The sequence below is a fragment of the Gymnoscopelus braueri genome (genome assembly GCF_963280865.1).
Source record: "Gymnoscopelus braueri genome assembly, chromosome: 18".
In the NCBI taxonomy this organism is placed as follows: Eukaryota; Metazoa; Chordata; class Actinopteri; order Myctophiformes; family Myctophidae; genus Gymnoscopelus; species Gymnoscopelus braueri.
In genome coordinates, this window is record NC_137618.1 from 8,358,474 (window position 1) to 8,374,148 (window position 15,675).

Here is a 15,675-nt window from a genome sequence, read left to right on the forward strand (position 1 = left end):
TTGTATCATTTTGAGGTACTTTTCTTTTACTTGAGTATTTCTGTTTTCCATTCGCAAAGACCATTCAAACCATACATACCCAGTTTCTCCTGGCAGAGCACGGGCACGGTGGTGTCGGGTCGGCTCAGGCCGATGGCGTTCTCGGCCCGCACCCTGAAGCGGTAGGTCTTTCCCTCCTCCAGGTCGGTTATGTGACTCTCGGGGATGCTGACCACCTTCCACTCGTCCCACTCCCTCTCCCCTTCCTCCTGGTACTCCACCAGGAAGCCTGTGATGTCACTGCCTCCGTTACGGTCGGGCCAGTTCCACTCCAACCACACCTCCGTCTTGTCAACGTCCACGTGGTGGAGGTCTTTGGGAGGGCCGGGGGGGACTGCGGGCAAACAGATCAATCAATCAGGTTACGCTTGAGAACAAGGTTATTGTTGTTATCTAACTGAAACTAAACACAATAATGAATAGATAACAACTAGAATTGAAATAAAAACTAAAACTAGGCATTACAAAAAATGGTAACTAACTGAAACTGTATTGTGTTTTTACAAAACTAACAAACAAACTAACAAAAATATTAGAGAAAATGTCCTTTGTCAATATTTCATACATAAGACCAGAATTTATATTGAAGGTTATAGTAAAGCCACTTGAAAGTACACATTTGTCAAACATGTTTTTTTTTAAAGTGAAAATAGCCAATCTACAAGCTGAGCTTGTAGATCGGCTATAAACAAAAAGTCAAACAAAACAAATATAAAAACTAATAACACATTTTAAACTATGCTCAATGAGGAACTATCAATTAGAAACACTTACAGTAATAGTAATAAATGATCATAAACAATCATAATACAGGTTTAGCCAATCATAATGTCTGAAACTCACAGAGAGGGTTCATGAACTTGACGGCCTTGGGCGTCTCCGTGAATTCACTCCTGCCGTACATGTTCTCGGCGGCGACGCGGAACATGTAGGAGGAGCCCTCGATGAGGTACTTGAGCATGTAGCTGCGCTTCTTGGAGGAGGAGCAGACTGGAACCCACTGCGTGGCCGAAGCCTCTTTCTTCTCCACCACGAAGTTGGTGATACGGGAGCCTCCGTTGTCCTCGGGGTCCTTCCAGGACAGGTAGCCGGAATCGCACCTCACGTCAGACACGCGGAGGTGCTGGATGGCACCTGGTTTGTCTGGAGGAGACATCGAAGACATAGTCGCGTTTAATCAGCCATTCTAAAACAGATAGTTCCCTTGTTTGATTCTCATTGGCTGAGTCCTGTTGTAAAATGCTCGAGGCACCTAGGAACGTTTGTATCAGTATACACTGCACCAGCATGTTGTTTACAATATTAACCGTGCCGTTCCATGGATGTATTACCATTCACAATTTAAGTTTTTCATATGGCAAGGTAAGAGCAGTGCACCTTTTTTTGTCCTGTGTACTGTATGTGCAAGCTTTTACAAATCACTGTAAAACAAGGCAGATGCTGTTCGGTGCCTTCCTTGCATTTTCACAGCAACTTCCTGGTTTATGCCGGCATAAACAGTTTTAATTGGGATACGTGTATGATTTTCATGTTGCCGTTGCCATATTCGTTTTAGAAAAGCAATAAGCGAGGAGGCCACGGTTTTACCGTGATCTTAGCTGTTGTAAAATATACTGTAAACCAAGCAAACCAAGTTGAACCACTGGGATTAATCTTCTTACCCAGAACCAGCACGGTGCAGGTGGCGGTCTTAGAACCGGCCGGGTTCTCCACGGTCAGGGTGTAGTCTCCGCAGTCGTCGCGGTTGCAGAACCTCATCTCCAGCTTGGTGTTCGGTTCCTTGGTCTCCATGTCGGCCCTGGTGGGAATGTCGCCGTCGTTCTTCTTCCAGGTGACGGTGGGCCAGGGAGCGCCCTTGACCTCTGCCATCAGGACGATGTGAGTTCCAGCCATGGCCTTCACCTCTCTGGTCATGGCAGCGTCCAGGATCAACTCTGGAGGTTCTGTAGTGGGGCGGGGAGGGGGTCCAAAATTTAAAATTCTAAAATTCTGAAATATGTTTCTGACAGCTTCTGAAAATCTTTGCCTATAATGCCCATTACAGTGATGCCAGGATTATATATGATGTGAACTGTACCCGATCTGTCCAGAGCTCTGACAGGCTCATTGACGCTTGCGGGGTCAGACTCTCCGGCGGAGTTGACGGCAGTCACTCTGAAGCGGTACAGAGAGCCCTCCTCCAGGTTGATGACCTTAAACTTGGTGTCCTGACATGAGTCTGGGGTCTGGTTGACCTTCGCCCATTCCTCATCTCCTGCTTTCATGAACTCCAGCAGGTAGCCGATGATCTTTCCTCTGCCTGTGTCCTGTGGAGGATCCCAGGACAGAGTGACAGACTCCTTGCTCCTGTCGACGGCCGTAGGCTTCACCGGAGGGCTCGGTTTCACTAGAGACAGGGGAGGACAAAATAAAACACTTAGCTCAACTTTCATGTGATATTGTATGTATGACTGTATACATAAAGGTCCATGGATATAAATGTAATGTATCTATTCTGTGTACATTACAATAACATGTTTCATAAAATCTATAATACATATTATACAGATGCGATTTCAAGTTGTTCAGCAGCAGCAACATCACACTTACCGATGGGGTCCTTAGCGAACACGGGTTTGGATGGCGGGCTGGGATCTCCCACGCCCACCACGTTCTCCGCACACACTCGGAACTCGTACTCGCAACCTTGCAGCAGGTCGGTCACCAAGTAATCCACCTTGGGGAAGATGCGCTCGGTGCTGCAGGCAACCCACCTGGTGGCAAGGGTGGAGGAGGGTTCATTAGATGATTGTCATGGTTCAGAAGCACAGTTGATCAGTGTGCGTGTGCGTGTGTGTGTGTGTGTGTGTGTGTGTGTGTGTGTGTGTGTGTGTGAGTGTGTATATATGTGTGTGCGTACCTGGAAGCCATGGTCTCTTTCCTCTCTACGATGTATCTAGTGATGGGTTTTCCTCCGTCAGCGGGGGGCTCCCAGTTGACCAGAGCTGTGTTGTGATAAACCTCCTTCACTATGGGCTGTTTAGGAGCATCTGGTACCTCTGTCAGAGCAACACACACACACAAACGGTTACACATGGAGAAATGCACACACACATATTCACTGTACTCTGCATTGCTTATGCTCCTGTATGAAGGGCCATTCGTTCACCCCATAAGTATACTATAACTATAATGATAATTATGCGAGCGTCCACACTGATGAACGGGTGAGGGTTCATTGATAGTTGACGTGCTTGATGTGAACGTCTCTTAAGTTAGTGTAGTAGGGTGTAGTAGTCTAGGGTGTGGTTACTGTACTTACTGAAGATGTCTCTGGCCTTGCACTCAGCAGACAGCAGTGGCTCACTGATGCCGTAGATGTTCTGAGCCATGATTCTGATGATGTAATCACGACCCTCGATCAACTTGGGAACCTGAGGGACCAATCACAAACCACCTTTAGTACTCTAGCATCCTTGTCCTCAAGGGTTCAAGTCTCCATTTGATCTTTGGTTGCTAGATTACAGACATTGAAAGCTGCTCCTCCATTTTAGTATTTAGGACGTCCTAGCCTGAGATAAGACAGCATGGAGTATAAGACAAGCTCAGATTCCTAAAGCTAGTGTGCATACCCTGCATGAGGTCCTGGTGCAGGAAGAGATGACAGGCATCCAGAGGTCTCTGTTGGTGTCTCTCTTCTCGATGATGTAGTTGGAGATGGCACAGCCGCCATCGTCCAACGGAGGCTGCCAGGAGATCACCATGCTGTTGGTGTACACCTCGTCAAACACCACGGGACCCTCTGGAGGCTGCGGCCGGTCTGCACATACAGGGAGTTTATATGTTAAGACACTGGATTCATCGATCACTCCTAACTAAGCTATGATGACTAAAACCTAAGACTAAATATATTGATTTTTGTCAACAAATAAAAACTAGACTAAAATGTTAGGGAGGGACTTAGTGGAGAAGAGATCCAGTAGAACTAAAACAAGTCATTTTATGATTGGTTGCGCTCGGGTGTTGTGCTCTGAAAATAGCAGATCTACAACACGCGTTGTGAGCTTGTAGATCGGCTATTTTCAGCAAGCAACCGCTAAAATCTTATGATATTTAGTCGACTATAACTAGACAAAAACTAAAACATTTCAGAAAACTAAATAGAATTTTATTCGAAAGACTATGACTAAAACCAAATCAAAATTTGCTGTCAAAATCAACACTGGTTGGCTTTCAACAGTTTTGAGCACCCACCCAGGCGCGTACAGTATACTGAAACGCAAAAAAATATATATATATTACATGTTTCAAAACTGTTTGCCACTCACCAACGACGGTCAGCGTGCACATTCCCTTGCGCGTTCCCACGAGGTTCTCGACGGTGACCAGGTAGTTCCCGCTGTGCTCCCTCTTCACCTTGCTGATGGTCAGGCTCAGGGTGCTGGCGGTGTGGCCGGTGCCGATCTCCTCGTCGGTCACCAGCTCCTCCTCGTTCTTGGTCCAGGCGACGGTGGCGGCGGGTTTACCCGTGTAGCGTCCCGCCAGGACGCACATGTCTCCGACCTTCACCATGAGCCTGTCTCTGAAGTCCACGTCCAGGGTGGGTGGTTCTGGAAGACATAATAAGCGGGATAAGCGTTGCATATATATATATATATATGTAGTATATCAGATCAGGTATTTGTTCTTCCATATTGAAGCATTTGATGTTAAATATTTGGATGGATTTCCAGCAGCCAGTAGTACTCACCCAGCTCGTCTTTGCACTGGACGGGTTTGGTTGCGAAGCAGAACCTGCCCTGTCCCACCTGGTTGACCGCGGCCGCTCTGAACTCGTAGCTGGAACCCTCCTTCAGGCCGGCGTGCGTGAAGGTCTTCTCCAGCAGGGCGCTGTCCGCGCCCACGCGGCTGAAGTGGTCTTTGCCCAGGAGGCGGGCCTCCAGGACGTAGCCGGTTACCTCGCAGCCGCCGTCGTACTTGGGCGGCCTCCAGGCCACCGTGACGGATTCCTTGCTGATGGCCGTCACCTCCAGTTCCTCGGGGCGCTCGGGGACAGCTGGGATGAGGAGGAGGAGAGAGAAGGGAAGTGAGGAAGAGCAATTCAACTATATAGTTTTATGAAACTTTGGTGAATGTCATTGTAGATACACCGATGATAGTCAACAAGGCGAGTATCGGACGATACCGATGTATGGCTGAGAATTGGTGCATCCCTAATATATATATTATATACCAAAAAAAATTATTTATATTCATGACACATATGAACATAAATCTGAGACAGAAAAACATAAAAATCATAAAACCGTACAGATGGGATCTGTGATGAGCACCATCTTGTCCGTGGAGATGAAGGGACCCATGCCGATGATGTTCTCGGCGGCGATCCGGAAGAAGTAGCCCTTCCCGTCGATGAGCCCCTGCACCACGGCGTTGTTCCTGGTCACCGTGTAGGAGACGGACGTCCAGCCCATGCGGTCGGACTCCCTCTTCTCGATGATGTAGTTGGTGATGGCGGAGCCGCCGTTGTCCTCCGGGGAGGACCAGGTCAGCTTGCAGGAGTCCAGGGTCAGGGCCTCTCCGGAGAACGGCTGGCCTACAGGTCCGGGAACATCTGGAGAGAGGGGAGACAGAAGGCACTTGGGATCAGTGGTGGAAAAAGTACTCAAATTCCATACTTAAGTAAAAGTACCAATACTGCAATATAAAAATACTCTGTTACAAGTAAAAGTCCAGAATAAAAAACTTACTTGAGTAAAAGTACAAAAGTATTGGCATCAAAATGTACTTAAAGTACCAAAAGTAAAAGTACTAAATATTTGAAAATAGCCGATCTACAAGCTCACAACGCGTCGCGATGCGACGCGTTGTGAGCTTGTAGATCTGCTATTTTCAAATAGCCTAGGTTTAAAATAGGTTTAAAGTGGTCAATGTGTGTTTCATTATATCATAATTTATATCTGAAAAGTAACTAGTAACTAAAGTTTTCAAGTATATGTAGTGGAGTAAAAGTACAATATTTGCCTCTGAGATGTAGTGGAGTAGAAGTAAAAGTATTGTAAATTGGAAATACTCAAGTAAAGTACAAATACCTCAAAATTGTACTTAAGTACAGTACTTAAGTAAATGTACTTAGTTACTTTCCACCACTGCTTGGGATTAAACAGTGGACTAATGTCTTAGGTAAGGTGAAATTCTGTCTATGCTCTCTTCGGAAGTTGTAAATGTTTGGATGCGTAACCCAGCCTTCACATGGGTTCCCTTTTTCATGATGTATTGTTTTTAATATTTCTGATATGGAATAGCCACTTAAAGGGATAGTTCACCCCCAAAATTAATACAAGCTTTTTAAACTTTCTTGCCAGAAGAGTGCCTTGGAATTTCTTCTTTTGTTGTACTTTAGTGGTCCAAACCACACTTTATTTTGACTTTTCAGTTTTTTCTTGTAAACGTTTAACTTTGACACTATGCAACTGGTGGTAATGTATTCTCAATTTTAATATCGTGATCTTACCCAGGACCTCTACGATGATGACCTTCTTCCTCTCTCCTCCTTCGTTCTTGGCGCTCAGGGTGTACATGCCCTGGTGCGCGCGCTTGCAGTTCTTGATGACCAGAGAGTTGGAGATGCCCGTTTTCTCCACCGCCGCCTCCGCGGGGACCTCGGCTTCGTCTTTAGCCCAGGTGATCGTCGGAGCCGGCTTGCCGGAGACGTAGGCGATGATGCGGATGGTCGCTCCGGCGTGGAGCACCATCTTCTCCTTCACCGACGCATCCAGATCCATCTCGGGAGGAACTGGAGGGGAGAGGAGAGGTTACCGTGAATATAAATGGAAATTAAACTTGTGTAAGTCTTGGAGGAGGGGGACAGGTGCAGTGGTGGAAAGTAACTAAGTACATTTACTTAAGTACTCTACTTAAGTAAAACTTTGAGGTATTTGTACTTTACTTGAGTATTTCCAATTTCCAGTACTTTCACTTCTACTCCACTACATCTCAGAGGCAAATATTGTACTTTTACTCCACTACAATTATTTGAAAACTTTAGTTACTAGTTACTTTTCAGATATGAATTATGATATTATGAAACATACATTTACCACTTTAGCCCCGTTTTATACACAGGCTATTTGAAAATAGCCGATCTACAAGCTCACAACGCGTCGCGATGCGACGCGTTGTGAGCTTGTAGATCTGCTATTTTCAAATATTTAGTACTTTTACTTTTGGTACTTTAAGTACATGTTGATGCCAATACTTTTGTACTTTTACTCAAGTCAATTTTGAATTCTGGACTTTTACTTGTAACGGAGTATTTTTATATTGCAGTATTGGTACTTTTACTTAAGTAAAGAATTTGAGTACTTTTTACACCACTGGGTGTGAGTGTCTTACTGGTTCTGTCTTTGCACTCGATCATCTCAGCCACGTGTCCTGGTTCTCCGACTCCAGCCGCGTTGACGGCTCTCACCCTGAAGCGGTACAGACCTCCTTCCTTCAGCTCTGCAACCACAAACTTGGTTCCTCTGATCTCGTTGTCTTTCGCCTGAAGAAGAAGAAGAACGTTTTTTTCTATTGAGTCAACGAGGACTGTTTGGACACACAAACAGTCCTGGGCCCAACATTCCTCATGTTGCTCAAACTGGAAAATTGGTCTTAAGGCAATCTCTAAGCTTCAACACACGGTTTACAAATTAAACTTAAAATATGTTTTTTTTTTGCTGACCTTGTCCCATTCTTCTGTCTCGGGCTCCTGCGCCTCCAAATCTTCGGGGCTCATGAACTCTCTCCTCTGCGCCTTCAAATCCTCCTCCTCCTTGTTCACCTCCTTGAACTCCACAAAGTATCCTGTGACCTTGGCGCCTCCGTCCACCACGGGGGGGAGCCACTCCAGATCCACCGTGGACTTGGTCCAGTCTGTCACCTTGGGGACCGGGGGACCAGGGGGCTCTGTAATGGGACAGACACATGACACAGCGATTATTAGATTAGGAAAAAAACTGTTTATAATACAAAGCAATAGTTTTCAGTTACTGTACAGTAACAGAGTATTAAGTCTATTTTACTTTTGTTTTAACCAAAACATATCACTTACACTACCTTTAACCCATTAAGAACCGGGAACGCATCTGTGTAATTTTTTTTTATTTCTTTGGGCTATAAAAAAATAGCAGATTTACAAGCTTGTAGATCTGCATTTTTTTTTTTATATCGTGAAAATGTATGCAAATCTTTGAATATATATTTTTAAAGCTAACATTTGTAACTCAAATCTTTGCTTCTGGGGTTTCTACAAATGTCTTCTAAATACTAACAGTTTTTTTGAAAATGTTGCTATAATATCGGTGGTTCCCAAACTTTTTCCTGTCAAGGACCACCGAAAATGTATTTCGCCGCGGACCCCATCTTAAAATATATTTGTTCCAGGGACGCCACAGAAGCAAAGATTTGAGTTAAAGATGTTCGCTTTAAAAAAAAATCTGCACAAATTTCCATTACAAAAAAAAAGTTCAGTGCCGCGCTATGAGCTTGTATATCTTCAAAATTTTCCATATTCAATATGGATAAAGTGGTTACACAGATAACCGTTCCCGGTTTGAATGGGTCAACTTTTACACTACCTTTAACAGTTTTGTCATTTAACCCATTAAGACCTGGAACTGTGTCATTTTTAGATTTGAGCTAAAAAGCATTTTACACTTTAGGCTATTCAAAAATAGCAGATCTACAAGCTCATAGCGCGGCACCGAGTGCCGCGCTATGAGCTTGTAGATCTGCTATTTTTGAAAAATCGTGAAAATGTGTGCAAATCTTTGAATATATATATATTTTAAAGCGAACATTTTTAACTCAAATCTTTGCTTCTGGGGGACCCTGGAACAAAATATTTTGATGGGGGTCCGCGGCCAAATACATATCATTTTGGGGGTCCTTGACATGAAAAAGATTGAGCACCACTGATATAGAAACATACGTTTTTCAGAAAACTGTTGAGATTTAGGAGATTTAGAATCGGCTTCAGGTCTCAATGGGTTAAAGGCTTTAACTAGCGTCGGTCGACTAGAAAAAGGGTCTCTCTTACCGAGGGGGTCTCTGCAGACGACGTGGTCGGAGGGCACGCTGGGCAGACCGTAGCCGGCGGCGTTGCCGGCCGTCACCCTGAAGTGGTAGACGGCGAGCGGCAGCAGGCCGGTGACGTCAAAGTTGTTGCCGATGGGCAGCGCGTTGATGGGGTCGCGGGTGACCTTGGCCCAGCGCTTGCCGGCGGTCTCCTTCCTCTCGATGACGTAGTTGGTGACGTCGGAGCCGCCGTTGTACTTGGGCTCGTCCCAGTTGACGGTCATGGACTCCAGGCACACCTCGGTGACCGTGGGCTTCTCGGGCTGGCCGGGAACCGCTGCGGAGAGAGAGAGAGAGGGGCGAACGAACACCAACCACGTTGTTAAACCACTAGTAGTGTAAAGTAACTAAGAGCATTTACTCAAGTGCTGTACTTTTACTTTACTTGAGTGTTTTTTTCCGAGACTTTGTACTCTCTACTCCACTACTACACCTCAGAGGCAAATTATTTGAAACCTTTTAGCTACAAGTTACTTTGTAGATTCAGATGATCAACTTAAGCCGTATTTTATTTTGAAAATATTTTCGCTATTAAATGTCAGTTTATTTATTTTTTTAAGAGATATTTCACCCCCAAAATGACTTTCTTCACCCCATGTCACCCCATGGAGACTTGAATTCATGGATATTTTTTTTTTAGTCGCATTCCTAAGACAATAATTGTTGACCGGCAGCGGTTCCGTTAGGAGACACAAAGACTCTTCTTTGTGTCTCCTAACGGAACCGCTGCCTAACTAAATTATTGTCTTAGAAATGCGACAAAAACATAACATCCATGAATTCAAGTCTCCATGGGGTGACTAATCGATAGGAAAAAAAGTCATTTTGGGGGTGAACTATCCCTTTAAGTATGAAGGCCTAAAAGGCTTTGTTTGTGTACGTAGCCACAGAACAGAAATTTACTTTTTTTTAAACGTTTAAATCATTAATCGAAATTATTTGTACAACAACTAATGATCAACTAAAATGTCATGATGGTGACACAGCCCTGGGTATCATCAAGACAATAACAATGAACTCACTGAAGAGGTTGCGGGCCTTCTCTGACGGGCTGACGATCCCGGGTCCCACGCCGAACTTGTTCTGAGCCATCACCCTGAACTCGTACTCGTGGCCCTCCGTCAGGCGCGTCACCAGGTAGCCACACTCCTTGGGGTCGTTGGACACGTGGACCCACGACTTCCTGTTCTCCTCCCTCTTCTCCACCACGTAGTTGGTGATCTTGGAGCCGCCGTCGTCCTTGGGGGGCTTCCAGGACAGTCCGATCCTGTCGGCGAACACCTCGGTCAGCACGACGGGTGCCATGGGTGGCCCGGGTGGACCTGTTGAAGGGCGGGACGGGAATGAATGGAGAGCGTCATTTTAGCGCCATTTTATTGGGACCACAAACAAAAACCGGAGGTGAAACTATAACTAGGCCTGTCACAATTATTACATCATCGTCTAATCGCAATCGTTTGCGATAACCGTAATTATTGTTTGCGTAATCGTCATAATCGTTTCCATGTTGAAAAATTTTCACACATTTTCAAATATTAAAAAAAGCATAAATAGCAGATCTACAAGCTTACAAGCTTGTCGATCTGCTATTTCCCATTACTTTTACATACTATTTAACAAAATTATTAAATATGTCTATAATTTCTTTGCATATTTAAGTTATTAAGTATTTTTTATTAAGAAGCCTAAAAGGCAAACAGAAATAAAAATTGTATTCATATGTTCCAATGCTCAATGCCAAACACCATAAATCGTTAATCGCAATTATTTGAGTGACAATTAATCGTCAACTTAAATGTGGAATCGTGACAGCCCTAACAATATCGTGGCTGTCGGGCGGAAACCTGTTTAGAAACTGTTACTATTCAGGAAATTGAATAAAAAAAAAGCTGAAATATGGAGATTCAAAGGTTTATCTGCCCGACAGTGACGACGAATGCAAACTTGGGAACATGTTTTCTGACCCAGAACGGTGAGCTTGATGTCCTTGCTGCAGGTTCCCAGGCTGTTGGTGGCGGTCAGGGTGTAGATGGCGTTGTCCTCTCTGGTGGACTGGTGGACCAGCAGGGTGCACTTGTCCCAGGTCACCAGCTTGTTCATGTGCTGGTCGTAGTGCACGGCCGCCTTCACGTCCGGCTTGGCCAGCGTGGCCTTCTGCCAGCTGAGCGTGGGGAACGGACAGCCGGTGATCTTCCCCACCACGCTGACGTCACAGCCCTCCTCTCCCTCGATGGCGTCACGCGCCTCGATGGTTGGAGCGCCTGGAGGAGAGGAGAGGATGAGCTGGGTTAGTGGATTGACTATATATATGGTTCTATATATGACTATATAGAATACATGTTCACACAGTTTGTGATTGGCCGAGCCAACTTGTCAGTTAACTCACAGGTCTGGTCCTTGATGACCAACGGTCCAGCGGTGGCTGAGGGTCTGCTGGGTCCCGCCTCGTTCACAGCCTTCACTCTGAACTCATACTCTCCACCCTGGCAACAAGAACAACACATTTAAAACCACATGACACTATAATAATAAACAAGTACAACTAAGATCGAATGGGGTTTCACAGCCAAACACAAACTAAATGTGAGAACCACTGCTATACAGGGACACCATTTAGTTACACTTTCTGTATCGCGGATGTTCGTTTGTTTTTAACCAAAGACAGGAGGAGACCACCAGACTGACCTCCTTCAGTTCCTCCACTATGAAGGTGAGCTCCTCCACGTTCCTCTTGTTGCACAGCTTCCACGTCTCCTTCTGCTTGGCGCTGGGGTCCCAGCACAGCCTCTCAATGACGTAATGCGAGACCGGAGAGCCTCCGTTGTTCTTAGGAGCCTCCCAGGTCAGAGTCACGGTGCTCTTGGTCACCAAGTTGATCGTCACCTTAGTGGGAGGATCGGGAGGATCTGGAGGAGAAGAGAATAGAAATGTTTAGTTGGTTGCTTGATGTATAGAAGTATTATCATTTTTGGTAGTTTAGAATGTTTCAGTAATAATATCGTCGTCGTATTTCATGTTCTCTTACAGATGGGGTCTCTGGCTTTGACTGGGTCTGTGGTGAGGGCGTGCTCTCCGAAGCCCAGTCTGTTCTCAGCCTTGACTCTGAACAGATACTCCTGGCCCTCCAACAGGCCAGGGCACACGTAGGCCTGGCTGGCACACGCTACGTTCACCTAGACAACAACAACACACCAGCGATTAATTCATCAACTTTGTGAAAATTGTGTGAGTCGACAGTCTTGAGGGACAGCATTCACACCGGAATATACAAGGCAGTAAAATGTTGGTGGTGTTATCTTACTATGGTCCAGGCCTTGTCGGTCACACATCTCTTCTCAATGTAGTAGGTCTTAATGCGTTCTCCTCCGTCGGTGTCGGGGAGCTTCCAGATCAGCCTCATGGTGCTTCTGGTGACGTCGGTCACCCTCAGGTCCTTAGGAGCTCCAGGGACGTCTGGAGACACAGGCACAAAGTCAGACTCACAACCTCAACATACAGTATTATACAGGTGCAGCAAAAAAAAAAAGTATTACATTTTTTGGAGATGCACCTGTAATCTACATTTGAAATGTTGAAATGGGAAGTAGTTTTAATAACAAAGATAATAATGGTTGACATTGAGTGTGAGGGTGTATTTACGTACCGAGGACGGTGACAAAGACGTTGATGTGCTTTTGTCCTGTCTTGTTCTTGGCGGCGATGGTGTAGCGACCAGAGTGTGTCCTCACACTGCACGGGAAGCTCACTATCGACATGGTGTCTGTCGTCTCAATCTAGGAGCAACACAACACAGGGTTATACTACTGACCGCTTTTCAAGGTGTTTTTTCTATGGTGTTTTTCCTTTACCCCCTTTTTCCATAGATAAATACACGATAGTACTGGTACAGTAGGCCTAATAGTTATAAAGCAGGGGGGGGGGGAATTACTCAGGCATTATTTCTTGCAGTGGAGTTATGAGAAGCTACCCTGCAAAATATGTGGGCAGCGTTGGCATTGGCCAACATTGCGTCTACAACATGTTTATGTCTATGTCTTTCTGTCCCAGTTTTCTGACCTGGCAGTCGATGGGAAGCTGGTGGAGTTTGCACTTCCTCTCCGTCTTGGCCTTGCCGTAAAAGTCCCAGGTGACCTTGGGAGTGGGGCGGCCCTCCACGAGGATAGGGATCTTGAATGGATCTCCAGCTCTGACGAACAGCAGGTCATCGGCCATCATGTCCAGGGTGAGCTTTGGTTCGGCTGGAGAGAGAGACAGAACGCAGTCAGCGTTAGAGAAATATAGGACACAGTGTTTCCCCAAGCTGGGGTCCGGCCGGGCCCCCCCTTTGGGGTTGCCAAAGATCACAGGAGGGGCTTGTAGATCGGTTATTTTCAAATGGTCTAGATGTAGATAGGGCTGAAGTGGTTTTATTACATTGCTCTCTCACTGTTCACATAACAGTTCGTTCGCAATTTATAAAACCGGGGTTACGTAAGTAACCTATAGTTTTGTAATAAGTTTTCAAATAATTGCAGTGGAGTAAAAGTACAATATTTTCCTCTGAGATGTAGTGGAGTAGAAGTAAAAGTATTGAAAAACGGAAAAACTCCAGTAAAATAAAAATACGTACAGTACTTGAGTTAATGTACTTTACACCACTGCTAATAACATTAAAAAAATATTTAAATATGTTTCACAAATAGCAAAAATAGCAGATCTTCAAGCTTATATATCTGTATAGTGACTTACTGTGAATGTCCTCCACCATGGTATCCTCGGTCTTGGGACTGGGGTCCGACTCTCCGATGTCGTTGACGGCGATGATCCTGAAGCGGTAGATCTTGAGCTCTTTGAGTGACGGTATGGTGAACGTGGTCTCTGTGCACAGGCTCTCCATGTCGTTGACGGGGATCCAGTCCTGTCCGCCCTCGTCCTGGATCTGGATGATGTAGCCCTTGATGGGGCTGCCGCCGTCCCACTCGGGGGCCTTCCAGGCCAGCGAGACGCTGTACTTGTTCTTGTCCGCCACAACGGGAGCGGCGGGCATGCTGGGGGGAGCTGGGGAGGGAGAGAGAGGGAGAGAGAGAGAGAGAGAGAGAGAGAAGAGAGAGAGAGAGAGAGACATTTGTTTAGATCAGTGGTTCTCAGCGTTTTCATGCCGTGACCCCCCTAAATAATCATATTTGAACTGGGGACCCCCATTTTGTTTGACTTCATTCCACAGAGAACGAAGTCAAACGTTACATAATGTAGTAACTAAGCCCTACGGTAGTTCAAAAATAGTAAAAGAAAATTGCCGATCTACTTGTTCAGATCTTGTGGATGTGCTGTTTTCACTATCACGCTATCTTTTCATTTATTTCATTTACTCACAACCCATAAAAATGGGCCCCGACCCTGTGTTTATCATAGTAGGACTAGTATTATATATAGTATATAGTAGTACTAGAAGCAGCAGTATTAATGTGTACTTACTGATTGGGTCGACAGCGAAGGCAGAGTCTGAAGGTGAGCTGAACGCTCCGACTCCAGAATTGTTACTGGCAGCGACTCTGAACTCATACTCTGTTCCTTCAAACAGACGAGTCACCTACAGAGCAATATCAAAACATATTAACAACAATATTACACACACACACACACCCACACACACACACACACTCAACGAAATGAAGGTGACATGTTACTCCCATAAGGTTTTTTCATAATAATTCATAATTCATAAAACGCTGACCTGGTACTCCCAGCCCTTCATGCCTCTCTTGGTGACGGGGGCCTTGTTGACCTTGGCCCAGTACTCGCTGCCCACCTCCCTCTTCTCCAGCCAGTAGCCGACGATCATGGAGCCTCCGCTCTCGCTGGGGGGCTCCCAGGTCAGCGTCATGGAGGTCTTGGAGTGCTCGGTGATCTTGGGCTTCTCCGGGGGTCCGGGCAGACCAAAGGGGTCCTTGATGGGCACCTGTTCGGTCATGGCGGGGTCCGACTTGCCGTAGCGGTTCTCGGCCCGCACCCTGAACATGTAGGTCTTGTTGGTCTCCAGGTTCCACACCTTGAGAGAGAGAGAGAGCATGACAAGACTGTCAGTGGTGGAAGAAGAAGTACTGCGTATTCACCTGTTTCCTAGGCTGTGTGTTTTCCACTTCCTGTCGGATTTCATTGGATATCATTAGTCATCTGACCAGTTTCATTGGATTTCATTGGATCAAATCGACAGGAAGTGGAAAACACACAGGAAGTGGAAAACACACAGGAAGTGGAAAGCCTAGGAAACAGGTGAATATAAATGCAGAATGTCCCATTTCACTTTTTTTTTTCAAAAGTTTCCAAATATTGTCAAATATTGTGAAAATTGCCGATCTACAAGCTCACAACAGGTCACTTCGTGGCGCGTTGTCAGCTTGTAGATTGGCTAGTATTTTCAAATAGACAAAGAATAAAATAGCGCTTTTAATAGCGAATTGGTTAATGTGTGTTTTTGTAACTAAAGTAACTAAGTAACTAAAAAGTACAATATTTGCCTCTGAGATGCAGCAGAGTAGAAGTATGAAGTATTGAAGA

General features: G+C 45.5%; 1 protein-coding gene across 2 annotated transcripts in view; it reads right to left on the bottom strand.

Moving 5' to 3' along the window:
* LOC308073539 (titin-like) overlaps nucleotides 1-15,675 on the bottom strand; it is a 248,000-nt gene that overhangs the window by 67,395 nt on the left and 164,930 nt on the right. For both annotated transcript variants that reach the window (XM_080412477.1, XM_080412476.1), the window contains 26 exons: nucleotides 14,852-15,166; nucleotides 14,593-14,707; nucleotides 13,867-14,175; nucleotides 13,195-13,376; nucleotides 12,782-12,911; nucleotides 12,440-12,591; nucleotides 12,164-12,311; nucleotides 11,824-12,044; nucleotides 11,525-11,621; nucleotides 11,103-11,399; nucleotides 10,161-10,460; nucleotides 9,101-9,415; nucleotides 7,745-7,968; nucleotides 7,414-7,564; nucleotides 6,533-6,814; nucleotides 5,330-5,632; nucleotides 4,769-5,074; nucleotides 4,347-4,628; nucleotides 3,651-3,838; nucleotides 3,341-3,452; nucleotides 2,939-3,077; nucleotides 2,629-2,792; nucleotides 2,117-2,425; nucleotides 1,701-1,982; nucleotides 883-1,182; nucleotides 80-373 (listed from right to left, as the gene is read on the bottom strand). In XM_080412477.1, the coding sequence (XP_080268603.1) occupies nucleotides 80-373; nucleotides 883-1,182; nucleotides 1,701-1,982; nucleotides 2,117-2,425; nucleotides 2,629-2,792; nucleotides 2,939-3,077; nucleotides 3,341-3,452; nucleotides 3,651-3,838; nucleotides 4,347-4,628; nucleotides 4,769-5,074; nucleotides 5,330-5,632; nucleotides 6,533-6,814; nucleotides 7,414-7,564; nucleotides 7,745-7,968; nucleotides 9,101-9,415; nucleotides 10,161-10,460; nucleotides 11,103-11,399; nucleotides 11,525-11,621; nucleotides 11,824-12,044; nucleotides 12,164-12,311; nucleotides 12,440-12,591; nucleotides 12,782-12,911; nucleotides 13,195-13,376; nucleotides 13,867-14,175; nucleotides 14,593-14,707; nucleotides 14,852-15,166 (5,917 nt within the window). The remainder of the gene's footprint in view (nucleotides 1-79; nucleotides 374-882; nucleotides 1,183-1,700; nucleotides 1,983-2,116; nucleotides 2,426-2,628; nucleotides 2,793-2,938; nucleotides 3,078-3,340; nucleotides 3,453-3,650; nucleotides 3,839-4,346; nucleotides 4,629-4,768; nucleotides 5,075-5,329; nucleotides 5,633-6,532; nucleotides 6,815-7,413; nucleotides 7,565-7,744; nucleotides 7,969-9,100; nucleotides 9,416-10,160; nucleotides 10,461-11,102; nucleotides 11,400-11,524; nucleotides 11,622-11,823; nucleotides 12,045-12,163; nucleotides 12,312-12,439; nucleotides 12,592-12,781; nucleotides 12,912-13,194; nucleotides 13,377-13,866; nucleotides 14,176-14,592; nucleotides 14,708-14,851; nucleotides 15,167-15,675) is intronic.